Source organism: Hirundo rustica, chromosome 27, assembly GCF_015227805.2.
Source record: "Hirundo rustica isolate bHirRus1 chromosome 27, bHirRus1.pri.v3, whole genome shotgun sequence".
Classification (NCBI taxonomy): domain Eukaryota; kingdom Metazoa; phylum Chordata; class Aves; order Passeriformes; family Hirundinidae; genus Hirundo; species Hirundo rustica.
The window spans coordinates 4495172-4522855 of NC_053476.1; the positions used below are offsets into that span (position 1 = coordinate 4495172).

General features: G+C 46.5%; 2 protein-coding genes across 8 annotated transcripts; one reads left to right on the forward strand and one right to left on the reverse strand.

Annotated features, from left to right (window-relative positions):
- Positions 1-608: 608 nt before the first annotated feature.
- On the reverse strand, positions 609-10973 carry CCDC47 (coiled-coil domain containing 47). Of its 4 annotated transcripts, none has more exons than XM_040087178.2 (13): positions 10885-10973; positions 8485-8750; positions 8256-8363; positions 7258-7432; positions 6951-7072; positions 6353-6418; positions 5499-5600; positions 4557-4667; positions 4174-4259; positions 3392-3450; positions 2764-2873; positions 2445-2612; positions 609-2197 (listed from the first exon to the last, which is right to left on the reverse strand). In XM_040087178.2, exons 2-13 carry the CDS (start codon positions 8743-8745, stop codon positions 2117-2119), a joined length of 1449 nt encoding a protein of 482 aa, XP_039943112.1. In that variant the 5' UTR covers positions 8746-8750; positions 10885-10973; the 3' UTR covers positions 609-2116. The 4 variants fall into 4 exon arrangements, with proteins under 4 accessions (XP_039943112.1, XP_039943113.1, XP_039943114.1 ...); XM_040087179.2 differs by having other exon boundaries at positions 10824-10968; XM_040087180.2 differs by lacking the exon at positions 10885-10973 and adding an exon at positions 10655-10726.
- Positions 10974-11020: 47 nt separating this feature from the next.
- On the forward strand, positions 11021-27268 carry DDX42 (DEAD-box helicase 42). 4 transcript variants are annotated; one of them, XM_040087142.1, is made up of 18 exons: positions 11021-11091; positions 12914-13150; positions 13770-13920; positions 14505-14566; positions 15578-15614; positions 16999-17148; positions 17372-17476; positions 18045-18164; positions 18518-18694; positions 19197-19325; positions 19541-19640; positions 19847-19894; positions 20381-20478; positions 21348-21624; positions 21929-22155; positions 23349-23459; positions 23939-24040; positions 24571-27268. In XM_040087142.1, exons 2-18 carry the CDS (start codon positions 12930-12932, stop codon positions 25936-25938), a joined length of 3483 nt encoding a protein of 1160 aa, XP_039943076.1. In that variant the 5' UTR covers positions 11021-11091; positions 12914-12929; the 3' UTR covers positions 25939-27268. The 4 variants fall into 4 exon arrangements, with proteins under 4 accessions (XP_039943076.1, XP_039943077.1, XP_039943078.1 ...); XM_040087143.1 differs by lacking the exon at positions 11021-11091 and adding an exon at positions 11477-11496; XM_040087144.2 differs by lacking the exon at positions 11021-11091 and adding an exon at positions 11975-11994.
- The last annotated feature ends 416 nt before the right edge of the window (positions 27269-27684 follow it).

Genomic DNA, 27684 nt, shown 5'->3' on the forward strand with positions numbered 1-27684 from the left:
GATATGTCTGGAGCCCCAAGAGCGGCTGAGGGAGCTGGGAAAGGGGCTGATCCTGGAGAAAAGGGGGATCAGGAGGAACCTTGTGGCTCTGCACAACTCCTGACAGGAGGGGACAGCCGGGGGGTCGGGCTCTGCTCCCAGGGAACAGGGACAGGAGGAGAGGGAACAGCCTCAGCCTGGGCCAGGGGAGGTTCAGGTTGGACACCAGAACAATTTCTTCACAGAAAGGGTTCTTAAACATCATAAGGGACTGTCCAGGTTGCTGGTGGAGTCCCCATCCCTGGAGGGGTCCAACTGGACGTGGCACTCAGCGTTCTGGGCTGGACCCTCTGGGAGGTCTCCAAACGAATGGATCCTGTGGTTCTGTGGGTCCCTCAGACAGTGGCCAGGGCTGCGCCCACCTGCAATGCAAACCTCGGGGGCAAATCCTCCATCTCAAAAGGGGGAGACACGTTCCTGCAGCCCACCAGCAGGAACCAGTTCCACCAGAGCGCAGTGCAAGCAGCACCAGCTCCTCCTGGTGTTTAAAACCTACCCCAAAACTCACCCACAGGACAAAGGAGGCTTTGAGATTCTGCTAAATGAAAGGAACACCGAGACAAGCCAAGTAAAGCAGGAGTGTTTCAATTATATTTTACTCTTCATTAGATTGTTCATTTGAATGTTCGTATTACAAAATTAGCTGCCACAGCCCACAACTGGATGGGACTTCAGGAAAGCTGTCCACTTACTCAAAAGAGCACAAACTAGTATTTCCTTTCAAAGAACTCTGAAACAATAACATATTAATCTTTAAAGCTAAATAGTGCTAAAATTTCACATAATCTACATTAGTTTTGGTTTTAAATAATTTTACCAACCAACCATTATAAAATTAATGTATTTGCATGTATCAGGTTACAGACATTTGCATTTCAATCAGGGTGAAGTATCCCATGCTGGAACAAGGAGTTTTAAGCAATTGCTGTTTCAACAGCAGCTAATTCTTATTGCCTCAGAACCAAGTTTCCACAAATTATCGAACAATTTCCCCACAAAACTGTTAAAAGTCTGTTACAAGCAACAATAAAATGCCTTCTGGACAGGAAGCATTTATAAAATGCAGAGCTCTCCCAGCGAAGTGCTTGCACAGGGCATTCACTTCATTCTTCCCATTTAGATCCAAAACCCTGAAGTGATCACTGACCAGATGAAGAGGACAAATACCCTCTGAACCGTTTTCACCTGGGGACATCGGGAATTGCAGGTACTCCACTAGATGTGGTTCCTGGCTGAAGTGAACTGGGCAGCAGCTGCTGAGATCAGGAGAGAAAGGGTTGAGGCAAACTTGGAACAGTTAAAAATACTGAAGGAAAGCTGGCTGAATTGCTAATTCACCATGCACTCACACCTGAAGGAACACTGTGCTGACATCACAGATTCCACACTGTGTTAAGTTTGCAGCATCCTAACACACAAGTAGGAAACTGTCCATGTATTCCATTCCCTTGGTTCTAACCATCTCCACATTTTACACATAAGCCAATCATGCCCACAGGTGACCTAATACTGCTTCAGGCCTTTGTTAAAAAAAAAAAGAAGATAAAAAAAATCTTCTACTTCTGTTAGAACTTCTATTCTAGTGGGCTTAAATCCCTGAAGAATCCATACTGTGTATGGAAGGCTCTAAGTGTTGTGCCTTGATGCAAATAAATGCACAGCAAATGTTTATTGTGCAGTTTTCCTCCCCCTAAGTTTTTCCCCTTTCCCTCACGGTAACTAAAAACCAAAGTTTCAAACCAAAGCATGAATGTTACCAGCACACATGGACAGGTTTACAATCTTCTGTTTTTAAAGAACAAATGACAAAAAGCATTCAAGAATATTGCAAGGGGTTTTTTTGTTTTTTTTTTTAACAGACAAGTAGCAAAACTTTGTACCACCTGGAACAGAACTGCCGAGACAAAGCTCTCCACACATTTTGCTCTAATACTTAAATAAGTAACACCAATGCAAGAACTGTTCTCTTAATGGTTACTAGTGTTGAAGGAATCAGAGGATTATGGAGTTATGTAGGTCTTTGTACCCTGTGAATTACAATTCCACGAGTGGCACCGAGACGCTTCTCACAACACGGTCACATGGCTTTCACTTTGATTTGCTTCATCTTCATCTGCTTCTTCTCAAGCTTCTTCTGCTCACGCCGCAGAGCAGCCTCCTGTAGGCAAGGACAGGGATCTGAATAAACACAGGGGATCTCTTCAAGGAACAAGCAGATCATTTCAGAACCAAACAACAAAGCCCTCCAGCACAGGCTTCACATCTCACCGGGAGCCTTCATGTGTTTCAGAAAGGAGCAGCAAATAGAAATCAAAGTTGCCTCTGCTACTATAGCTACAGGCAGCTCTGGAGATCTCCAAGGAGGGATCTGCCAGCAGCCTGCACCAGTGTGAACATCCCCTCACCTCCAGCCGACGCTGTTTCTCGGGATCCTCTTCGTTCATGATTCTCTCCTTCTCCGCCCGTTTCTTCTCCTCGCGGCGGGACTGGGCAGCCTCCTGTCTCTGCACGTGGGTCAGCTTCAGGAAATTCTCTTCCACCCGAGCCCTGTTCTTGTCAGCTTTCTGTTTACCCTTTGCACAGACAAAAGCAAATGCAGTTTGTACCCATCTCCCCACAAGCAGGACGCAGGATCTCTACCAGTCTTAAGACACGTAAGGACCCAGTGGTCATGGTTCCAATTCCACACCACGTTCAGAAGACAGAAAACCAGGCACTACTCACTTCTCTGTTCAGCCGGAACTTCTTTGCTTTGTCAATGGAGTAGATAACCATGCTCATCAGAGGCAGCAAAGACTCCATGTCCTTTGGGGAAGTGTTGCCTGCACCAGGCACTGAAATAAAGAGTTCCTTGTTCATTCACACAGACTGGCAGCACTTGTCTGCTTGCTGTGATGCTCTTATGGCTCACACTGTTCATGAAATAAAGATGCTCTTATCGTGCTCTTTAGGAAGCTCCACTTGGAGCTATGGGCTTGAATTTTGAAGAGATTTGAAGATCTATTCTTTTCTAGAATTCTCCCAAGAGGTCACTTTTATTTCAAACCAGGGTAAACCAACTGAGCCTGTGCAAGTTCAAACTGCAAGGCTTGTGGTTTAAAAACAAGCCACCTCAAGAGAGAGGAGTGTGAGCTGAGGTCAGTAACAGCAAGACTGAGTGTCCTGTCATCATGACAGTATGCTGCTCAGTCCCCAGTGTACTGCTGCCTTCTGTTCATCAATCAATAATCCTGCTACAGCACTGAAGTCACCCATCACACATTATCTTCACAGGTGACAGAGTGTGAGCATGTCACTTACACTAATAAAGCCCCACACTCCCCCAGACACACACAGCCAACAGTTCTCTTACCATTAAATGTAAACAAAAGTGTCTTTTTAGTTTCGGGCAGTTTTGTAAGCTGACCCTCCCTGAGGAAAGAAACAAGTGTTTGGAAGGAGTGAAGACAAAAATCAAAGTAACTAACATCAGTGGGAAAATCCTCATCAAGAACCAAAAGACGTTTGGGAAGTACTTGAATAAAATAAACATTAGAAGCCTAGCTATAACTTAAGTTTCTAACTGATTGGATTCCTGAAGTGTTCTACCCAAAAGCCTAGAGGGAAAAGGCATGAGTGTGAAAACACACAGCACCAGCCCCTCTGATTGTCAAGAGGGCATGTGAGCACTAAGAAGACCTGTATATTTTGAATTACATTCAGCTTCATACACCTCCTTGTTGTTTATACCACTAAAGATCTCGAAATGTTTTAGGAAAACAAAATATTTTCTCAAGAGTTTAAGTATTCACTGCCCAAAATCCCACAGTATTTTAACGTGAAAAATCTCAGGCCTACAATTCACACATCCTCCACAATTTTAATACAAGGTATACACTTAAGCTGTCTTGTAATTAAATCAAAATACGTCCCTTTACGTTCATTTATTTTTATGCCTGTGAGCATAATACAGCCTTGCAAAAACCTACGGGGTTAATTTAGGTAAGACACATCACCCACCACTTGGCAGTTCTGAAGCAGCCCCTGAAAGCACCTCTGGACTAGGAGGCTCAGGAAAACAGCAGAGATGCTGCCTGTGTATTGCTGAGGCACAGCTGAGAATCAGCCTGAGCAGAGCTCGGCCTTTATACGTACTCTTGCATAAGTTTTGGACCGGAGAACTGGTCCGAGAATTGGACAGAGTCAATCTTGTCAGCATAGTGTGTGAGGAAATGGATCATCTGAAAGAGAGAAGGGGGTTAGTTCTTCCCAGCACCAATGCAGCTGCAGCCTACCCACACCAGAGGGGTTTGCCAGGTTCCCTGCCCAAGGCAGGGGGCTGGAACTGGATGATTTTTAAGGTCCCTTCCAACCAAAACTGTTCTACAGTTCTATCCATCGCTCAGGAAATTGCTGTGCCCAGCTTGCCACAGTGACACTGATAAAGATGTCAACTCTCCCTTTTAACTTTTTAGAACATACAAGTTGTAAATTCCAGGATTACCAAGGAGTGTTTGTATTAATTAATTCAAGTTTACCTTAGCATCCATCATTCCCTCCGTGACCTCTCCCATCTCTGACAAGATAGCCAGCGAATCTGGAAGCCCATACTTTGCACCAGACTTGGGTTTATCACTGCAGAACTCACTCTGTTTCAAAGAGAACAATGTGAAAGAAAAATAAACACAAGCCTGTAAGTATCTTATCAGACTGAACTGTTCTGCAAGAGTGGGACCTCTTAAAGTACCTGAAAAGAAACAATAAAAAATACACTCATTCGCTCATCCTGGCTGGGGACATTTCAAACAAAGTAAACAGCATCAACAGTTTTTAAGCTAGTATTTTCCTCCAGAAGTCAGTACTTTAAGGAAGAAGATAAAATAATTCTAACACATATATACTGGAGTGTTCCAAGTGGATTAAAACGTTTTGCTTACATTGTCTCTACACACAGAACAAAACCTGGCATCCTACCAACCACACTTCATGCTGTTACTTGAGAGAAGAGATTTGCAAAGCGTTGCTTGTTATCACTGGATTCTTTGCAAGCCCTGCAATTCTTTTCACGGCTTGAACATATGGAAAGTTTTAATTTCAGATCATGTAAAAACAGATGACTTAAACCTAAATTTCCCACACCACATATCACTAATTAAATTTACTTTTCAGTCCTTGGAGATGTCTTTTGTGCAAATTAAATGAGGTGAAGTGACACTTGTGTATGCTGACAAAATTCTGCAGCCTCTCTTAAACCCAAAAGAAAAGTGTAAGCTGCTTTCCCATGCCTCCTTCCCTGCAGGTCTGACAGGGGAGAGCACTTGTGATGTTTGATTCCATTAGACTTTTATCTGTAGATGGAAATGTCTTTCCCTCACTAATTCCAACAGGTCAATCACAGTTTTTCAGCTGTTCCCAAGTAAACCATGAATATGCAGATGAGATTTTTCTATGCTATTATTTGTCAATGTGCATGTACATACCAGGTCCTGCATCTCTTTCTGAAGTCTCACCAGTGCTTTTCTGGTTCCAACAGCAAACACATACGTGTCCATATCTTCATCATTCATTGTCACTTTTATTTGCTGTGAAACAGAATGTTATTGGCCCTGGTCAGATTTCAATGTTTGTCTGATACTTTGATTCCTAACAACAAGAACTAGGAAGGACAGACACAGCTAAGAAAAAGCTGCTTGATTTAAAGCTTCTCAGTGTGTCTTAAAGTAAGGCAGCTTTTTAATTAGACTGAACACACCATTATTCAGTATTGTGCTGCAATGAGAGCAACTAGAAGAGAAGAGTTGTAAAAAATAATTTGCAATTAAATGTTTTGATATAACTAAATACAATTACAGATGCATGGGAAGAGTATTCACAGTGCACACTGTCACTGTTCTTCCAAATGTAACCTCTCTTGGCACTTCTGCTCTCTAAGAGCAAGAGGGAAAGCAAAAAGTAACATAAAGAATGTAATATCCAGACCAGCAAATGGGTTTGAGCAGTCCTGTCCAGGCAGACTGAACAGACATGTGAACAATCACTAAGTATTTCAGATTGTAAAACCACTTTTTATCAAGATGACGTCTTGAATCATGACAGACTGCTCACAAAACCACCCAAACAATAAAATCAGATAAAGCAACTTCCAGTCATCAGCAGTTTGCATTTCACAGGCAGGAAAGAAATACAAACAATTCTTTGAGGTTGTTTTTCAACAGTTAGTGAACTGGAAGATGTGGAATACTACAGAAATCACCTGGAACAATCAAAAGCAGCAGAGCAGAACCGAAGGAATGCAACAGTTTATCAGAGCTAATCGGAAGGGCTCAGTACGCACCACTTGGTCTGACGCCGGCCTCATCATGCGTGCCAGGACGTTCAGCAGGTCCTGTCTCTTGAGAAACTGAAAACACAAGGTGGAAAGCACAGAAAACAGCTGGATAGACAGCAGCAAAAAACTCCTTCCTATTATCTAGCCGGAGTTTTCCCTGTGTGACCAACATTTCTTTCTGCATTGGAGGAGTTTCTCAGGGCTTTGTTCCCTCAAGTCAGAAGATGAAGTGTGGGACTGCTCCATCCCAGGTGCAGGGCTTTGTATTTGTCTTTGCTGTACTTCCTTCGAATTTCTGCTGGTTCATTTATCCCTCTAAGTGGCAAATGGGCTCTTCGGCCTACAGTTATCTCTGTTCCCACTACACCTCTGGTTTTTATATTCTTCCTGCAAGCACTTGCTCTTTGGTGCAAACTTTAAGGGGCAGAGTATCAGTCTGTACAGACCTCCAGTTTTCCCTCGTGTGTGTACTCAGAACTCTGTGTCTTAATGTGAGCACAAATGCCAGGCTGGGATTCCATGTTGCTCACACAGGAATGGAAAAGCCTCTAGAACCTGACAACTGGTGACATGTAAACAGCACCACAAACTCCCTCGTTCTCACCTTTAACTGGATGAGCATTCCTTCACAGCACACCCTTCCAGAGCACCACAAGTTATATATGTGTTCGTTTTCTTGATTTAGTTTCCCAGTGCTTGTAGCTTCTTTGTTAGTGCCATCATCCCCTGAGGAAAACAACAGTGAAAGAGAACTGCAACCTAAACTCACACATTGAGACACCACAGTTCAGCGCAAGGCTTACAGCTCACAATACCACAGAACAGAGAAGGATTCTCTACAGCCTAAATGCCAGTCTAAACCCAGCTTTATTCAAGTTCTAAAGCTGGATCTTTGTCGTTATGGAACTCACCAACAAGAGCAAAGTTACTTTCAAGCAGCTCCCTGTGAGTGTTGAACCAAGCATGAGCCAGGCGGTTGTTTTTGTTCTTCCCAATGATGTAGTTCATGATGTAAGCCAGGAGACCTGTTACCATCAGGATCTCCATGTAATAACTCTCCCAGCTGTTTTGAAGGTGAGCAGGGACCTGTGTAAGGGAACAGAAACTGTGATTTACATTTTGAACAAGCGGATTTTATACACACAAAAATTTGGGAGACGCAGAGTAGTGGAGAAGTTCCATCCCCAACACAGCAATAAGCTCCACAAAGGGAGAGAGCTAAGCCTACATAATGCTCTTGGCTCACTGGGGCACAGTAATCATACAGGAAACAACTGATAACAGCATTCCCAAAATACCTGCTTAATACAAAAGGAGTACTCACTTCCAAGTGAGCCTGGGCTAGCAGACATCCCTCAGAGTAAACAGCCCAGCACTTCAATTCACTGGGCATTTCAGCTGGATATCCCTGCCCATCACAGCATTATCTGATCATCTTGTAACCTCTCTGCGGATCCAAAGTAACACCCAACACCCAGGAACGTTCTCAGGATGCCAGCAGGAGGCACAGACTCCATGGGCAGCAGGGAAGCCTCCCTGACCTGGCCCCTCAGAGGCTAATTAGCCATTCTGCCATCACTGTACCACCCCTGAGTCATAAAAGTACCCAAACTTTAATTTTCACTGCCAAGGTCAGTTATAATACCTAAGAAGAGATCTCAGGGGTTAAAATGCAGACCCTGAAGACCTGATCATTCTGTGAAAGACTATTTTGGGAGGCAAAAAGGTGATGCAGGCAGAGAGATTGGCTTAAAAAAACAGCAGAGCTGACAAGATCTAATCTGACACTTAATCAACAGAGAAGCTAAGAACACACTGTGCTCATTGCTTAGTACCCCAGTGACATTCCTGTCTTAGAAAGATAAATGATGAAACTCCAAATAGAAACTGCATCAACAGTTATACCTACATTAACTATTGTTATGGGGTCTTTATTTTTGCTATGAGACGCATCTGGTTTCTCTTCATACCCTTCAAACTCCTCATCATCGTATGGTTCGCTCTCGGTGTCACCTTCCTAAAGGACGAAATCACAAACAGCATGAAAATCCAAAGCCCAGCAAGTAAAATCCAGAAAGAGAAAGAAAGGTGCAGAGACACTATTAGGAAACACACTGGGGAAGGAGGCAAGGCCTTACCTGTGTGTCTGCGTCATCAAAATCTTCCTGATTTTCATCCTGACCTTCAAGCTCTACAGTGGCTTCTTCTTCATCATCTTCTGTGGTGATGACCCTCTGAGGAGACTCTGTGACTGTATCTTCACTCACATCTTCAAATTCAGCAAAGTCGTTATCATCATATTCCATAATGTCATCTCCATCCTCAAATTCATCATACTTGGCCAACGAAAAGCTCCATGGGATGAACAGGACAGCGATAAAAATATACAAATTCTTCATTTTCACTGGAAAAAAAAAATTAAATCAATCGTTGCAAAAGGTCCTCGTCATTTCTGTTACATCACAGCTCCAGTAACCCCCAAGACACAATGCACAATTTGAAAACACCATGAGTCAGACCAGAGAAATAAACCCTGTCTGATCTTGCCATCTTCTCCATAAAGAAAGTGACTACTGGTACAAGAACGAAGCAACTTCCAAGAGCACATTCTGTTCTACAGTTGTTATTAACAAGCAATTAGGCACAGTCGGAGCATCGATTGTGTAACAGCAGCAGTAAATCTTAAAATGCATTTGATTCATTTAAACAGCAAATGATGGCTTCTGCTAATCCAAAAGTGCTCATCTGTGATTTTCTAGGCTGCATACTCAGAACTAAGTCCCACAGTGTCCCATCATGATTTCTGCATAGAGACAAAGACCTTTTGCTGGAAGCTGTGCCCAAAAAAAGAAAAATAAAAAGGAAGAGGACAGATATTGCACTGCTCCCCAAAACGAAGGAGTGAACTGGGGCTCACGAGCCCAGAACCCTGCAGAGTTTGTCAGTTCACCTTGTTTTTTTCCCTCAGCTTCCTGTCTCTTCTGCTTGAGTTCAAAACAGTCCCAACCTCCCCTTCAGGTTTGGGACACCTTCTCCAAGGTCCAAAAAAGGCAGCACCAAGCCCCCAGCTGCACTTCACAACCAGGCACAGAGGATCAGCTGCATCAGGCTCTGCTGTCAGGCTCATTTTACTCCCTCCCGCAACCAGATCCCAGTGGAAACCTGAATGTTAATCAGAGTGTTCTCTCACAAACTTAGAATAGAAATTATTTGTTTCTAAATTTGACCAGCATTCCTCTGAGTGCCTCACACGGGGAACCCACTGCTATGAATGACAAGGACGACTAAAATTAACACCTTTGTCAAACACTCCTCACTCCAGCAAAAACCGGAGCAGAACATCGTTACAGAACCTTAATCAGGATGGAAAGTTCAGCAAGGCTGAGTCCAGAAATCTGGAACAAAGTGTGGGAACTTCACAATTCTTTGTGAATTTCAGCAGAAAAAAACCCAAAGCAAACCAAACCAAACAAACAAACAAAACTATTTCGATAGGACAGAATTTGCACTCTGTTAAAAAGAACAGAACAACAGAGCCACCTGCTCGACCAAACTCTAACATTTCACAGTAAGAATTCCAAGACTATTTGACCACATCCACCTTCAGAAGATCTGACAACTCCAAACAGCTTCATGCAAAACAAACTTCTGCATCCAGTTTGAGGGATACAGTTGAACCAGAGAGCTGGAGCACCCCCTTAGGTCAGCAATCTGTCAGAATTGGTTCCAAGTACAAATCCCAGGAAGCAGAATATCCTCGGCAGTCCCTCCAGACCCACACGCCACCGACTTTCCCTTGCAAGAGGAAACGATTCATTCTCCGATCTCCACACCGGCTCTCCAGACCCCATCAGCAAGAGACAAAACTACTCCCAGCAATCCGAAGGCAAAGACCTCTGCTGCCTGTGCTGAACATTCACCAGCTTGGGGTGATCAGCAGATCTCGAGCCTAGACCCGAGCTCGGTGGCAGATTTTGGAGAAGCGCCCGTCCGCAGCAGGTCGGGCCCTCACCGTGATCCCCGCGCGAAGCGGGGACACCACCGGAGGTGTTCGCTATCCCGCCGCTCCATGGACGCTCCCCGCTCCTTCCCGGAGCACGAGTCAAGGTTAACAAGATAAAACCAGCGATCTGGGCGCGGCCCCTCTCACACCCCCTGCCCCGCGGGGCGCAGCACAGGCCGCGCACGCCCGGTGCCCTCCGCGCCAGCCTGCCCTTCCCGGGGACCCCGCCGGTACCGAGCAGCGCCCGGGGAGGTGGGAGCGGGGTGTCCCGTCCTGCGGGGCCGCGGGGGCCAGGACCGCGTTACCTGAGTCACGGGCCCGGCCCCCGCCCTCGGCTCCGCTCCGCTCCGCGCCCGCCGTACCGGGGCGCCTGCGCACTGCGGGCCCCGCCGCATGTGCGGGGGTGCGCGGTACACACGCGTAGGCGGGGTGGGGGGGAGAGAGGCGAGCCCAGCCCTGCGGCGCGGGACCCACCCGAGAACCAAGCGGGAACCGCGCGGGACCCAGCGCGATCCCGGGGCCGCGGTGACGTTACCCTCGCTCGCTCTCCCTCGCGGTTTGCCCGCTCCCGCCTTTGCCCGGTCCCGCCGCCCTCACTCCCCGCCGCTTCAGCTGCGGGCAGTGCGCATGCGCCGAGGGGCGCGCGTCACTCACGCACGGTGCGTGGCCACGTCCGTGCGTCGCGTCTCCACCCCCCGCCCCGGTAACCGGGGAAGTGGCGGCGGCGGCTGCGGGGCTGAGGGTGAGTGAGGGGGCTGAGGGGCGAAGGAGGGGAGCGGGGCCAGGCCAGGCCAGGCCGGGCCGGGCCCGGCGGCGGATCTACCCCCGCCGGTCGATCCTCCCCCGCCGGCCTGCGGGGCCTCTCGCGGGCGGGATCCGCCGTAGCCGCGGCCTGGAGCGGGCGCGGGCAGCTCGGGCCTGCCCCGCACAAAGAGCCCGCTCCGCACCGCGGTTCCGCGGGCGGGAAGGGCCCCGCGCAGGGCCCGGTGTGTCGGGACAGCGCCTGCCCGCGGCTTCTGTCCTGCCCCCGGCCCTGGTCCCTGCCGTGCCCTGGGCAGGGCGATCCCGGCGGGCCGGGGTCTCTCCACCCTTCCCTCTCGGAGCGGGAGCTGCTGAGGCGGGTCGCGGCCGTGCCCGCCGATCTCGGGTACTGCAGGCAGGGTCCGTGCCCCGCGAGTTTCCTCCCGCAGCGAAGCCTCGGGAGATTTGCTGCGGTCTCTGCGTCCTGTGAGAACCTCTTCCTGTTCGCTCGCTGATGGCCAGTGGACGAACTGACCGTGTTTTGTACTTTTGCTTCTGTATCACAGTAAAAAAGTGGTCCTCCTTGTTTTTTTGAGGGAGCGGAAGGGGGAAAAAGGTGGATAAATACAATGAGGAAGAATTCTTATGATCAGATTTTAACTTAACAGTTTTCAAAGGTTCCCACTGTGCTGTCACAGCAGAAATGCGGTTCCACCTCTCACCCCTTTATTGTATGTTTTGATGTCCCGGTGCCACGGATCCGCAGGTGTAAAAGCTACAGAGTGTGTGAGGACAAGAGGGAAAACAGAACTCCATGGTCGGCTGCTGAACAGCAGAATTTCCCCCAAAATCTGCTACTGAGCTTTGGTCTCAACTCGAGATTTATTGAGCAAGCCCCAAGCTGGTAAATGTTCAGCACAGGGACCCGCTGCACTATTTACCTTCAGATTGTTTTGAAGTTTTTTTGCCCGTGAGTTCTGATCTCATTGAAGATTGTTAGTGTGAGGATTTGTTTAATAAGACTTGAGCCTTTGGACAGCCAATGTTAATGCATTGGAAAGCAGTGGGTGTCTTGCTCTCTTTCCTGCCTTACAGGTATGATTTGCTTGACCATGAAGATAATTAAATGACTCAAGAATGGAAACTGTAAATATTAATATATCAGTTCAGTCTTCATCTTAGAAAATCAAGTTCTGGGCAGACGCTGTTATGTGGAGTGTTTAAATACTGTTTGAAAGACAGAGATTGGAGAGCATATGAGTATGTTTATGTATAATATAGAGATATGGCTGAAGGTGCTGTTTTGAGAGGCAAAGGGAGCTGGTTTTTGGCAGAGATGTGCCTGGGCTCACTCAGAGCCGTGTGCTGCTCTTGGCCCATTTCTCTGGAGGTTGCTGGGTTGCAGGAGTGAGGTATTGACAAGCCATGAAACACTTACAATGTGGACATGCAAAATATGCACTGAGCTGCCTTTTCATCTCTTGTTCTTCCTGATGTTCAGAGTTCTGGCCTTGGGTTTGTTTGTCTTAGATTGCAAACAGGACAGGTAACATCTTAGATGTGTTTAAGTAATCCTTGAAGGACATGACCTGTTCTGGAAGACAACCACTTTGTTTTTATTCTTCTTTGGAATTGTGGGTATGTTCATACTGACAGAAGAGCAGGGCCCCATACATTTTGAGAAACAGATTAAACTCCTGTCACTCAGAGTTCCACAAGTCCCTGTGTCACTGAAGTGATCAACTAACAAGAAAAATCGTGACAATTACCTATAACAGCCTGAAGCAGAAAGGGCATTAATTTGTGTTTTCTCATTTTAACAGGTATATTTGAGACATCATGAATTGGAATAAAGGTGGTCCTGGTACAAAGAGAGGCTTTGGGTTTGGTGGATTTGCCATAACCCCTGGCAAGAAAGAGGAGCCCAAGCTGTCTCAGCAGTCCCACAGTGCCTTTGGCACCGCTGGCTCCTCGGCAGCGTTTGCGAAATCGGGGCCTCCTCAGCTGCCTTCCTTCTACAAAATTGGGTCAAAACGAGCCAATTTTGATGAGGAGAATGCGTAAGTACAGTTACTTCTTGTGTTTATGTAGCTCTGGATTTGAATGTTTTTATGTTTCTGAGGCCGGGGAGGTATCTGTGACATTTATATTAATAAATACATAATAATATACTTAGAAGACTGTGAGGTACTACAGTAGCCTGCAGAGAAGATTTCCTCCTCCAGCTTTCCCCTCTTGAGAACAGATTTTATTTACTCTGTGGTGTTCTCAGAGTTGGAGCCAAGCAGGATAAATTTGGGTGTCTTTTGCACAGGAAAACAGTGATCTCCACAGTTCTTTACCAACCCTTCTCTTGGCTGCATAAATGCATAAGAAAGGCTGAGAAAGTTGGGATTGTTCAGCCTGGAGAAGTTTGGGGCTGACCTAATGGTTCCAGTACCTGAAGGGAGCCTGCAAGAAAGATGAAGAGGGACTCGGTTTTATGATACCTATTTGCCCTGCCATCACTTTGAACTTTTACCACGAATAATTGTAAATAAATAAATCTCAGCATCTTCTCTTGTGTCCATACTGACTTCTGTTGTCCATGTGGGCGCCTCGACTCAACCACAAACCACAAAAGACAGCGCAGTGCTGTAAACCGTGTGCTAATTGGGCTGTTGTTCATTTTTTTTCCAGGTACTTCGAGGATGAAGAGGAAGATTCCAGCAATGTGGAATTGCCCTACATTCCCGCGGAGAATTCCCCCACTCGGCAGCAGTTCCATTCCAAATCGGCCGACTCTGACAGCGACGATGATCCTCTGGAGGCTTTCATGGCTGAAGTGGAGGCAAGAGGCAGCTGGGGGAATGTGGATTCATTGCTGTGGCTGTACCTGAGTGCAGTCAGGGGCAGCAAACGTCACTCAGGGCTTTGGCAGCCACAGTCAGAATTAACTTTGAGGTTTATGCAGGGTGGTGTTAGACCTCAAAAATGGATTAGATAGACAGAGAGTGGATATGACTTACAATAACTATTTAACTGCTTTGAGGGTGTCAGAACAATACAACATAGAGCTCTGCTTGTCTCTGAATATCAAACTAAGGTTTTGTGTGTTTTCCACTGCCTAACTGGAAATCATTTGTATTTATGATTAGCTGTTTCTTAGCTACAGTTCTGTTACTAGTTGGATTCAGGGGAATACATGGGGAATTTATTTTTTCAATAACACTGTCACAAGCTTAGAGTAGTATATAAATTCAAAGGCACTAGCAGGAGAATTTATTTAGCATAATCAGATATGGAACAAGACAAAGTTGAGTCCAAGAAGTGTTGTCTCTGTGACACGATGGTCTATTTACTCAGGAACATTTTTCCCTTCCATGTTTTACCATCTTGGTCTTTTTAACATGTGACAATTTTATGACCTGCTAGGATCAAGCTGCTCGAGACATGAAGAGACTTGAAGATAAAGACAAAGAAAAAAAGAATGCTAAGTAAGTTCTTTTTTATCATTCTCATCCCTGCCTGTGTCTTGTATGGTGCTCAGAGAATTCCAGTGCATTTCCTTGATGGTGGTTGTTCATTAGACAGTATATACGTAATAAACATCATTAACCTGTGCATGAGATCTTGTGGGTAACGATTTGTGCTGTAAAAATGGGATAATAGGGAAGAATCCGTGGCAGCAGCCTGTGGAAATCTGCAACAACACTGAGAGTTAGCCCACGCGAGAAGCCTTTCTAGGCCACAGAAATCAGGGCAGCACGTTGTACTCCTGCCACTTTCCAGATCAGCCTGGATAGTTTTTTCTGCTTCCCACACCCTTGGAGAGATCAGAATGGTTTAGCTTAAAATTGCATTTATGTGAGCAAAATAACTCAGTGCTGCTGTGCCTGGAGTACTGGAGACTCTTTGAAACTTGTTCTAAGTTTTTAGACATTAAAGCTTATAGGTCAGGTGGCACATGACAATTTGGAGTTTAAAACAGTCTAAAACAGTTTAAATTTGTGCAGCTATTTATCTATTTGGTTTGACCAAGGAAAATAATTATGCTGTTGATAGAAATGTCAGATATATTGGTAGCAGTTACATTGCATGGGGTTGATCAGATTATACATGGTCCTGACACAGAACACCGGATCCAAATCACCACCTGGGGAAGTTCTGAACTGGATTTGCACTTCCTGGCTCATATTCCTCTTCAGTTGTGGGACTTCTGTAGCATCGAGAGCTTAGACCAGGATGATCTTTGATGTGGCTTCTGCTGGGAAGATGGAATCCTAATCTCTCAGTCTCAGTACTAGAAGTAAAGAGAAGTCTTTGCAGGGTCACTGCTGTGGTTGGCACCAGATATGAAAACTCCATGGGTTGGGAATATAAACGTTGCCAAGTTGATAGTGTTGTGTCTTCTGCGAAATCTGGAGCTCAGCACTAATCAAATGAAACTATTGAGCTGAGTCTGTGGAACACTTGCAGGGAAGTTTTTTCTCCGCTTGTTTTTCCAGGGGTATTCGAGATGACATTGAAGAGGAAGATGACCAAGTGAGTTCCTATGCAGTCTTTCTATCTTCTTTTTTTGTTGTTGTTTTGTATTTTTTAACTCTCCCTCTCCGAACATGGAACTGCTAGGGACAAACAAAATTCCAGTATCGCACGCAGTATCCGGACAATTCAGCAGGAAGCTGTAGTGGTTGCCCTGCTGTCTCTACTCTTCTAGGTGTTTTAAGAAGAATATTAGACAATTGCATCCATTGAAGAAGATTTTTTTCAGTCAGTTTGAACTTCAGCTTCCTGTACAGGTTGTTGATCCTGTCTGAGGATCTTACACGCTGTGATAAGCACAATCAGCTCCAGGGGACACCAGGGAGAGGATGTGAGACTGTGGAGGCTCCTTGCGGTGAAATGTGGGGTCTGTTCAGGGCAAGAATCAGGCTTTTTGATCCCTGTTTTCAGAGAAGCTCCAGTTCTCATTGAGGTTTAGAAGCATCACTGTAGCAGAAATAATACAGAGAAAAGACTCGATTTCAAAATGTACCTTCCCACTGAGTTGTAGGTATTAACTCTTGTGTTACTTGCATTAATGCAGAGCTTGGGAAAGTTGTCTGGCCTTGAGGCCTCTGCCTCCAGTGTGGTGAGAGGACAGCTGTTGTTCAAATGTATTGTGTGTGACTGAGGGATAATTGGCCAGGAAAATGGAAAAGCCAGATGAGTATTTACATATATTTGTAATTGAGCCTTGCTTTACAAATCTGATCTTAAATATTTGCTGCAAGTCAAGCAAGGCTGATGTGTGCTCTATGAGAAAGTCTCACCCTGGTGTGCCAGTGAGAGCCTGAGAGACACAAACATCTTTGAGAGCTGTGAGGATGGCACATGACAGGGTGACAGCCTCTTAACTCGGACTTGTCTTGAAGGACTACTCTGAAGTACTTCCTTTCACTTTTCTTGTTGATTCTCTCAATGAAAAATGGATATATTTTCATTTCCTGAAGTCTAGTTAGGGGAAGTAAATAAACTATCTTTGGCATAGAGTGTTTAAAAAAATCAGCATCATGTGCTTAGTAACAATGCGTTTTCTGCTTAGAAACCTCCAGTGCTTTGTGCTTTGTTCATGTGGAAATAAGAGTGGTTAAACATAACAAGACTTGGTAGAAGGAGTTGTTACGAAGACACAAGAGAAGTTTGGTTTTTAGGAGCATTTGGTGGTGTAGCTGACACTGGAGTTGTTTTCTTCATTTGTACTTCTTGTCCTTCAGGATGTTTCTGTTGGTGTTTATTAGAAGAACCTGTTCTAGTGAACCTAGTTACCTTTTTCCTCAGTGGTGGGTGTGCAAGCAAACAGCCACTTAGCACACACATCACTTCAACAAACCGCAGCACTTTTGCACCCTACTGTATGTGAGTTTGCTGATCTGTTTTGCTGCAGGAAGCGTATTTTCGCTACATGGCTGAGAACCCCACTGCTGGCATGGTGCAGGAGGAGGAAGAGGATAACCTGGAGTACGACAGCGATGGGAATCCGATTGCACCATCCAAAAAAATCATTGATCCTCTTCCACCTATTGACCATTCAGAGGTAGGAGGGAATTCTGTTCTGTTCTGTTTGAGGTATTCCAGAAAGCAGGAGCTGAGGAGGCCCCTGTAATATTTCAGTGCTTTCTTAGGGAAGTCCTGTTAAAGGTCCTTGAAACGGCTTCATTTAAGCAAATGTTCTGGCAGACAATTAAGAACTTCAGAAAAAAAAAAAAAAAAGAATCTTGAGTCTGGAGTAACTGAGTAATTAATTCATTACATTGCAGATCGAATACCCACCGTTTGAGAAGAATTTCTATGATGAGCACGAGGAGATCACCAGCCTGACGCCGCAGCAAGTGGTGGAGTTACGGCATAAGCTGAATCTCCGGGTACGCTGGTCACAAAACTGCTCTCCCAGCAGCTTTTAAATCCCTTTCATTTTTTGGACTGTCTCAGTATTAATGCAGATTTTCACTGGGAACTCCATTTTTTGAATCTGAGCCTCTCAGACACCTGCAGTGGCGTTGATTTCTTGGAAGTCTCTTACGGATTTGTGAAAGCAGGCAGTGAGGAATGCTTCTTGGACTAAAGACCTCCAGAGCTAGGAGTTAAAACTGGAAATAGATACAGAAGTTAGTTCTTTGCCATTTGTGACGTATTAGTGGGGTGACCTTCTGTGGAGGGAATTATTTGGGGTAGAACACCAGTTAGACACCAGGAGGTAAAAGCGATGTTTAGTAGCTCATGTTGATTGACAGATAATTCAATTTTTATACCTGAAAGTCTTAAATACGCAACACATCTGGAATTTGCACCCAGTTAAATTTAATGTCCACCCAGAAAGTAATTTTTCAGAGGCAGAGAGACCCTTTTTTGGGTTGTTATTTCTTTCTTTTACAGATTGTTCTTTGTTTTTCTCTCACTGTTCATGAACAAAGATATTTTTCTCTTTCCAAGGTCTCCGGGGCTGCTCCTCCAAGGCCTGGCAGTAGTTTTGCTCATTTTGGATTTGATGAGCAACTTATGCATCAGATTAGGAAATCTGAATATACCCAACCCACTCCAATACAATGTCAGGTGAGTGTTGTTGCTTCTCCAACTTGTAAAGAGAATGAAAAGAAAACGTGCAAAGTTCCCTCATCCACATGAGGATGTGACAAATGCAATTCTAGTTGCCTAGAGAGTGGGTTTTTCTAGAAAAACAGCTTTGATATTTTTTACATAAAAGTTTACCCACTTTTTTCCTTGTTAAATGACCACTGTAAGTATATCCATATTCCTTTTTCATTGTGTTTTTTTGGTGAACGAAAAACATTCAAGTGATGTCTCTTGCCTAGAGAAATGGATGAAAAGTTCAAGAGGTTTTTTGTCGTGAGTTTTCCTGTACTGTCTAGCACCAAGATGTGGGCTTAGAATCTCCTTCTTTTCAGGGTGTTCCAGTGGCACTGAGTGGCAGAGACATGATCGGGATAGCCAAGACTGGAAGTGGGAAAACAGCTGCCTTCATCTGGCCAATGCTGATCCACATCATGGATCAGAAGGAGCTTGAACCTGGGGATGGTCCCATTGCAGTGATCGTCTGCCCGACCAGGGAGCTCTGCCAGCAGGTGGGTGTGCGCCATTCCTCCACCTGCCAGCCAGTCTTCTTGGAGAAGAAGGCAAAATTCCTGGCAAAAATTACCAGAGAATCTCAGGAAAGTATTTGAAAAAAAAAACTACTTTGTGCATGAGTGGCCTGGCTCCGGCTCACAGCTCTTTCCTGCCGTTGTTTTCTTGAAGGATCACGACAAACCTAAAATTGTAAATTTGTGCACAGTGCTCCTGTGTTATTTTTAGGCGTAAGGATGCTGTAGAGGCAATGTGACAAATTGTGTGTGCAAAAGGATAGAGCCTGCAGGTTAAATTATTGTTGGATGCCTAAATGGGTTTCTCAAGTTACTCTAAATTATCCACACGTGTCAAAGTGTTCACCCCTGAGGAGCTGGGAATAATTTCGTTAACTTAGTTGCTGAAGACTGCATTTCAGGAGCCGTGCTGCGTTTCCAGGGTCAGTGTGTTGTCCCAGAGCTGTCTGATGTCAGCTGTGCTGTGCTTGTGTCACACCCTCAGATCCACTCGGAGTGCAAGCGCTTTGGCAAGGCCTATAACCTGCGCTCCGTGGCCGTGTACGGAGGAGGGAGCATGTGGGAGCAAGCCAAGGCCCTGCAGGAGGGGGCAGAGATCGTGGTCTGCACGCCAGTAAGTACCCGTGTGCACCAAAACCAGGGGTTTGCACTCTTCAGCTTGAAAAAAAGCTGTAAGAATCTGTTCCTATGACGTGAATATTGACACTTAATTCTAGCCTGAAGCCTTGAGGTGTTTTCTGTTCTAAGTCTCTGGGTAAGTCAGGGTCAGCAGCTAGGTGGTTGGATATATATTAACATGTTTTTAAAGGCACTTTATTTTCTTACCAGGGTCGTTTGATTGACCATGTGAAAAAGAAAGCTACAAACCTGCAGAGAGTCACTTACCTTGTGTTTGATGAAGCTGACAGGATGTTTGATATGGGGTTTGGTACGTATTGAACCAAAGTCACTAATTGGGGAAGCAGTGGTGCCGAGCCCCAGCTTAGAGGGTCTGTAAAATTAAACACTGAGTGAGAAGCACTCATTCTTTCTATGGTTGTGTGTTAAATAAAGCAATGAAACTGCATTTTAACTTATTTTTTTCCTAAATAATGAGCATAGAGGGTTGATTAGAGCATTTCTTCTCCTTTGCAGAATATCAGGTCAGATCAATCGCAAGCCACGTACGTCCTGACAGACAGAGTGAGTAAACACTGAGCCTGGAGCAGAGCTTGGATTTCCAGTTCTGGACACAGCCACACCAGGAGATTCGTGCCAAAGTCCACTGGTGTTATTCTCAGCGTGGGCTGTTGGGAGGGAGCTGTTGTGACATGTGGGCATTCAGTTCATCTCTCTCTGTAATCCCTCCACTGCCTGCACTCAGACCAAAGATGATTAGCTGCATTCATGTTCATACGCCTTGAAATTCAGCGTTCTGAGCTGCCATGAGAGAAAGTTCACAGCAGTGCCCCGTGATATCAGTATTTCAGGTGCCACGAAATGTGTTTCCACTTTGTGATGGTGTAACAGTGGTTAGTAATTTCCATTGGAACCCACAAAACCTCAGCTTCAGTTCACTGACACTCAGGAATCCAGGTCCTCCTGCACAACATCTGTGCAGTGTTTTCACAGTTCTGAAAGGGAGTTTCTATTCTACTTCAAGGAGCTTGAAGCCTGTTTCTCTTCCAGCCCTCTTGTTCAGTGCCACGTTCCGTAAGAAGATTGAGAAATTGGCCCGGGATATTCTGATCGACCCCATTCGGGTTGTGCAAGGAGACATTGGAGAGGTAACGAAGAGCAAGGGGTAGTTCTGTGTCTGTTCTCTGAAATTTAAGTTAAACTGCAAAAATCATCATTTCTAGTTTTAAATAATTTCTGCTTAGCAGAAGTAGAAAGTTTTGTGAGTTTCTATTTTTAGCTTATTGACTTTTCCACCAACAAATATTCCTGTAGTGTTGGGAGGTTTCATCAAGGAGTAGAACACTGGAGTGGTTTATTTTTGTTATTAGGCTGAATCAATGGTTGTATCTTTCAGTTTTGTCTCAAAAGCATAAACAAAGCGATTGCAACTTCTGCAGTGAAGAATTTGAAACTTAAAATCCCTGTCCTGTGGTTTACATGGGGATGTTGATGCTGCACTTGCTTGACAGTGACAGCTGAACTATCAGCAGGCTGGGATCTGGTAGGAAGCTGATGAAGTGGGCAGATAGAAACTTGCTGGGAAGAAACTTTGCTAATAATATATTGAAACTTGAGAAATTTCACGAGATGCCTTCAGAACATCCTTCTTTTAACTAGTTCTCTGTGTTTTTTGGTTTTTACAAGGTCCCTTTTTTAATCAGGTTTTATCAGGTCCCTTTATAACAAAAAAATACTGCCTGAAACCCCTTCTTTGGGAAAGTTTTCCTTGATTTTGCTTAAGTAAAGCACCAGTTTTCCCAGCTCAATCACAGGGCCTCTACTCATTGATTTAAACCATTACTGTGTAGTGGGAGCATCATCCTTGAAATGCTACTAAAACACGTAAAAATTAAACCTTTCAGAGAAACTTGCGGGTAGTGCCGTAAGCTGCTTTTATTACTTGTGACGCAGAATGTTTGGGAAGTCTGTGTATTCCTCCCACCTTCCTGACTCCTGAGGACATTTCTCCCCTCAGGCAAACGAAGATGTCACTCAGATCGTGGAGATCTTCCCCTCTGGGCCCAGCAAGTGGAACTGGCTGACGCGGCGCCTCGTGGAGTTCACGTCCTCCGGCAGCGTCCTCCTCTTCGTCACCAAGAAAGCCAACGCAGAGGAACTGGCCAACAACCTCAAGCAGGAGGATCATAACCTGGGGCTGCTCCACGGGGACATGGACCAGAGCGAGAGGAATAAAGTCATTTCGGAGTTTAAGAAGAAGGGGATCCCCATCCTGGTAGCTACTGATGTGGCAGGTAGGTGACCTTCTGCAAAGCGGCTCACACAAGCTGTGGGTATCGGCAGAAAGGCAAACACGTTTCAGTGGAAGGCACTGCACCTGCAGGACTCTGTGTTCCAGGTGCTTTTCAGAGCCATGGAATATCCTGAGCTGCAGGGGACCACAAAAGCTGTGCCTTAAGGAAATGGTTGTTTTTCTTTCATCAGCTGACGTTCCTTTTGCCTGCAGGACCGGAGCAGGGTGATACCCTGCTACCAGAGGAATTGCTTTGAGTTAATTGAGGGTAATGACACTTCCCACCACGCTGCTCTTTCTTCCAGCTCGAGGGTTGGATATCCCTTCCATCAAGACCGTCATCAACTACGACGTGGCTCGGGACATTGACACCCACACGCACCGCATCGGCCGCACCGGCCGCGCCGGGGAGAAGGGAGTGGCCTACACCCTGCTGACCCCCAAGGACAGCAACTTCGCTGGTGACCTCGTCAGAAACCTGGAGGGTGCCAACCAGCACGTCTCCAAAGAGCTGCTGGATTTGGCAATGCAGGTATGAAGCAGCAGAACTTGAGATGAGGAAGCTTCGCTCCAGGCTCGGCACAAAATCAGCCAGCTCACATTGCTGGCTCCGTTATGTGTTGGCAGTGACCTTTTGGGGATCTGCCCTGGTTTAAAGTAGGTTTCTTAATGTTTTTAATGGCCTTTGAAAGAATCCATGAAGATTTTGGAATGGGGTATGTGATCTATTTTGGGACCAGGCACTGCCTAGGAAATTAGGAGCTGTAATCTGCTGGTGCCAGCAGAGCGTTCCAGTGTCTCATTACAGTCAGATTTATAGCAGGCACCTGGGAGATGCAGCTTAGCTGAAAGCAAAACTACAAAACAATTACAGGGACATTACCTCTGTGAAAGGGTTATTGCTTGATCGTTCCAGCTGCTTGGCAGTGCTCTCTGGCAGGTTTGCTATGTAAAGGTATGACAGGTAGCTGCTGCAGTTGTGCTCGTGCCACTGAACTTACCAACTCTTTAATTTCTTGTCTTTTGGTGCCTGTATCGCTGCAAGACAGCCCAGGCTTTTTGGCAGCTCCCAGATTCAGATTAGCAGGCCTGTGGATACATTAGCAAGCAGCTTGGACAGCAGCTGCCAAAAGGAAATACTTTTTCTGACCTAGGCAGCATTCTCAGAAGGGGCAGAATTAGTGAGGCAGAGCTCCCCTGACTGCCTTGAGAGGAGCATGTAGAAACCAACTGACTTACTCACATTTGGAGAGACTGTAGGGCATAAAAAGAGCTGCAGCCAACTGTTATTTAAACACCTGGAAAGAGCAGGTCTGGTTGGGCTGGCATTCCCTGGCCACTGCTTGCTACAGAAAGTTTTGCTGACAGACCCTCATTTCTCCTTAGCCAAGCACTGGGCTAAATCAGTGAAACCAAAGGTTGAGCAAGAGCAGAGCTCCCAAGTGATGGCATTGGAAATTGTGTTTATTCCTGGGTTTATTAGAATGCAAACCCCCAAAAATATAACCTGAATGAGAGTCAAAGGTGTAAAATCAGAAAGCATTTGTAACCCAAAGCATCATACCCACGACACAACTGCCTACAGCAGCTGTGTGGTTGGATGGAAAACAGTATTTATGTTTGTCTTTTGAAATGCCCAGTATCCCTTTTATTCTCAGCCTCCTTACATGCATTTATGAAGCTTTTTATTTCCTGTGTTGAGAAACATTTGTCCTCCTGTTACAGAATCCGTGGTTCCGGAAATCCCGTTTTAAAGGAGGGAAGGGCAAGAAGCTGAATATTGGTGGTGGTGGCTTGGGATACCGTGAACGCCCCGGGCTGGGCTCAGAAAATACTGTAAGTAGAGATGCTGAAAAGGTTGTTCACAGATTCTTGGAACTTTTTCACTCTTTCATTTACAAAAATCTTGGTACTGGATTACAATGTCTGCTTTAAAAGTTCTCATAGCTCAGTATCTTTCAGAGTTAGGATCATATATCTCAAGTGAAAGTCGCCTGTGCTGGTCTTCTCTTGTCAAGAGCTGGGTTTGTTTTTAGAGCTAGAGTGATCCAGAAGGTTTGGAGAGTCCTCATAAAATAGACTGTCGCTGTAAAATAAACACTAATAAATTACTTCAAAAGCCATTTCCAGGCTGATTCTTGGCAGAAAAAAAAAAATGGAGCAAACTGTTTTAGTGCTCAGGGCTCTCCAGAAGTCTGTCCTTCTTAGTGGATGCATTTCCTGAGTGCAGGGACAGCATGGATGTGGGCAGTGTTGGAATTGAGCGTGTCTGTGTGGGATAAACCTCTGCAGTTGCCCTTTGTGGTTTTGCACAGGACCGTGGAAACAACAACAGTGTGATGAGCAACTACGAGGCCTACAAGCCATCCACGGGGGCCATGGGGGACAGGCTGACAGCAATGAAAGCAGCTTTCCAGGTTGGTTCCGTGCCTGGGCTCCTGTTCTCCCCTGAGAATGCAGCACCCTGTTATTTCAGGGAAGCTGAGCGTGGTGGTTGTGGCTGTGTCACTTGCAGCACACCCAGCACTGCAGTCCCAAGTGGTGGAATTGGGTGCAGGCTGGACTGAACATGTTTGCACAGATTTGCCAGACTTCTGTTTTCTTCTTCCTCTTTGCTCTTTTTCCTTTCTGGATTCTGGGCTCGATTCTCTTGAGGTTGCTTACCAGCAGTAGTGTGATTGCAATCAAAAGGGGAAACAGAAGCTCTTTCTCTTCAGTGTAAAAATTAACCCCACGATAGAAGAATTCCCTCGGGTGTTGTCTGGTGGGAGGTGCCTGTTACCCTGTGTCCATGGGCACAGAGTGTAATCACCCCAAGGCTGAACTCTTCTCTGGGAACTCTTTTTCCCCAAAATCCGAGGCGGGCTGGTGAGCGCGCGGCGCCTCTGCGTTCTGTGGCGCAGCACGGAGCCAAACCCTCTCTCTTTTGTCTCTCCCTTCCCTGCAGTCCCAGTACAAGAGCCACTTCGTTGCCGCAAGTTTAAATAACCAAAAGACTGGGAGCTCTGCCGCTGGCGCCAGCGGCTGGACCAGCGCCGGGAGCCTCAACTCCGTCCCGACGAGTTCGGCGCAGCAGAACGCGGCCAACGCCGAGAGCCCCATCGCAGCCACCGCCGCGGCAAAGGGCGTCCCGGGCTTCACGGGCACGGGCAGCCTGAGCAGCGTCCCCGCCTTCCCCGGCGGCGCAGCGCAGGGCTTCAGCGGCGCAAATGCCGGCGCCAACAGTCGAGAAAGCGGCGGCGGCGTTGCCAGAGAACGCTACAGCGACAACCGGAACAGTCGGCACGGCGAGGCCCCGCGGCGCGGGGAGGGCGGCGGCCGAGGGGAGGGCGGCGGCCGCTACAACAACGATGCCCAGCAGCGTTACAGCGATGCCCAGCGTGATGCCCAGCAGCGTTACAGCGATTCCCAGCAGCGTTACAACGATTCCCAGCAGCGTTACAACGATTCCCAGCAGCGTTACAGCGATGCCCAGCGTGATGCCCAGCGTTACAGCGATTCCCAGCAGCGTTACGGTGATGCCCAGCGTGATGCCCAGCAGCGTTACAGTGATTCCCAGCGCGATGCCCAGCAGCGTTACAGTGATTCCCAGCGCGATGCCCAGCAGCGTTACGATTCCCAGCGTGATGCCCAGCAGCGTTACGGTGATGCCCAGCGCGATGCCCAGCAGCGTTACGATTCCCAGCGCGATGCCCAGCAGCGTTACGATTCCCAGCGCGATGCCCAGCAGCGTTACAGTGATTCCCAGCGCGATGCCCAGCAGCGTTACGATGCCCAGCGCGATGCCCCGCGTTACAGTGATGCCCAACCCCAGCGTTACGGTGATGCCCAGCGTGATGCCCAACGTTACAACGATTCCCAGCGTTACAATGATGCTCAGCCCCAACGTTACGATTCCCAACGCTACAACGACGCCCAGCCCCAGCGCTACAACGACGCCCAGCCCCAGCGCTACAACGACGGCCAGCGCTACAGCGATGCTCAGCCCCAGCGCTACAACGACGGCCAACGTTACAACGACGCCCAGCCCCAGCGTTACAGCGACGGCCAACGCTACAGCGACGGCCAACGCCACGGCGAAGGCGGCGGCCGGCACGGCGACCCCTCCCGGCACGGCGACGTCCATCGCCACGGCGAGGGCCGGCACTTCTCCGATTTGCCGGGCGGCGGCAACCGCAACAACGGTGACAGCAGGAACAGCAGCGAGAGCAGGAACGGAGAGAGCAGGAAGGAGGCCAACAGCCGGGACAACAAGACAGATGGTTTTGCTGTCCCAGAGCCCCCAAAAAGGAAGAAGAGCCGGTGGGACAGTTAAAAGCTTGGGGGTTCACAGCCTGGAATCTCTGCAGGTAGTGTTGTCCTTTCCCAGAGGATTTCTTGGGGTTTTTGGTAACTGGTTGTTGAGCAGCTGGGGCAGGAGAAGGAAACCTTGAGAACCCCCGTGCAAGTTCATCTGCGGACAGATTCACCCGAACGAAGTGCACACAACACTTAGCGAAAGAAATCATTTTGATAAAGCTCCCTGGGTTCTGCTTTGAAACATTCAGTGCTCAAGTGACTCTGCTGGATTTAAACAGATCTTCTTGACAAAAAGAAGCTGTTCCACATGCTTGGAACGTTAAGAAACTGTTGTCCATAGAGGTATAAATTAGTCTTTTCTTAACCAGCGTTCACATTTACAAACCAGTCCAGTCCACCTCGAGATGCTCAGGACCTGCCTGTTAGACATTAATCTTGCAGCAGTTTGGTCAGTATGGTGAGTTCTTCCCCCATCCCCTTTTCACATATTCTCCCCAAATAATTTGGCCTCCAGGTTACCCCTTACCTCTCTCCCCATCAACTCAGACTGTCAATTTGCTTTGCTGAAGGTGAAGCAGAGCAAGTTGGATGTTTTGGTTGGTTGGGTTTTTTGGGTTTTTTTTTTTGTGTGTATTTGTGGAGCTGCTCAAGGGATCCTTCTCAATCCCAGCAAACCACAAATTCACCTGTAGTGTAGGTTGGACTCCTGGCTTGTTTGTGGTCAGTATTTTAATTCCAATCCCATTAATCCCATTGCCCAGATTTTATTTTTTTCTTTCAAAGAACCTCCTGTTTTCTAATATCCCTCATTCTGGTGGAAGCCTGCATAGCAAACCTGTGTCTCTGCTGTGCCTATGCACCCTCTGTTCTGAGAGGGTTGAGTGCTTTCTTCAAATTAAAAACAAAAAAGGGAAAATAATGTAGATATATCACCACAGTCAGAAGCTGCAGCCCCCAGGAAGTGTGGCTAAAGGAAAAAGATTCAGAAATTCAGGGATCTGTTGCTCAGAAGCCTTTAGGGAGAACCCAGAAAACGATTAATGAAAAGAAACAAAATCTGGCCCTGTTTTGGACACATGCAGTAAATCTGTAAAATCTTGCTTGCCCATTTTTAACTTGTTGTGTGTATTCCCATTTTTTAACTTTTTTGTTTGGTTGGTTGGTTTTTTGCCACAAGGTAGGGAAGAACTTTTCAGTTGGGACGTGTCAGCACCCGCCGCTGGCTCGTTTCCACTGGAAGATGTACCAGAAGCTGTCAGGGTTTTGTGACATTGTGATGTTTTCTTTATCAGCCGTGCATTTACTTTCTGCTTGCTCTAGTAAATGTTTTATTACTGGTACAAAAATATGCAGCATGTGCTTTTTATTCTGCACTTCCTTTGGCTGCCCCGATGTGTGAATGGAGAACTGACTGTCTGGAGATCTGACTGTGTCTCTCTCTCACCAGAAGTTATGGATTGTAGCTGATAAAATAATTCCTGTGGTTTTTCTTAGTATCTTTCATCCCCCAAAATGTTTCACTAACGCTGTTTTAGCTTCAAGGCCTCCTGGGGAATGGATTTTCCTCTGCTTTATGAGAGGAAAGGATACAGCCCAGGACACGTGGCTCATCCCAGCTTTTCGTGGGGTCATGCGCAGACCCGGAAAGAGAACTCAGCAACAATCCCAAGATCTGACTGGCACCTGAACTGGCGACAGTTCAGACCCCAAATGATTCTTTGGGCTCCCTCAGAAACCAGCTCTAATCTGCTGGAGTTCTTTA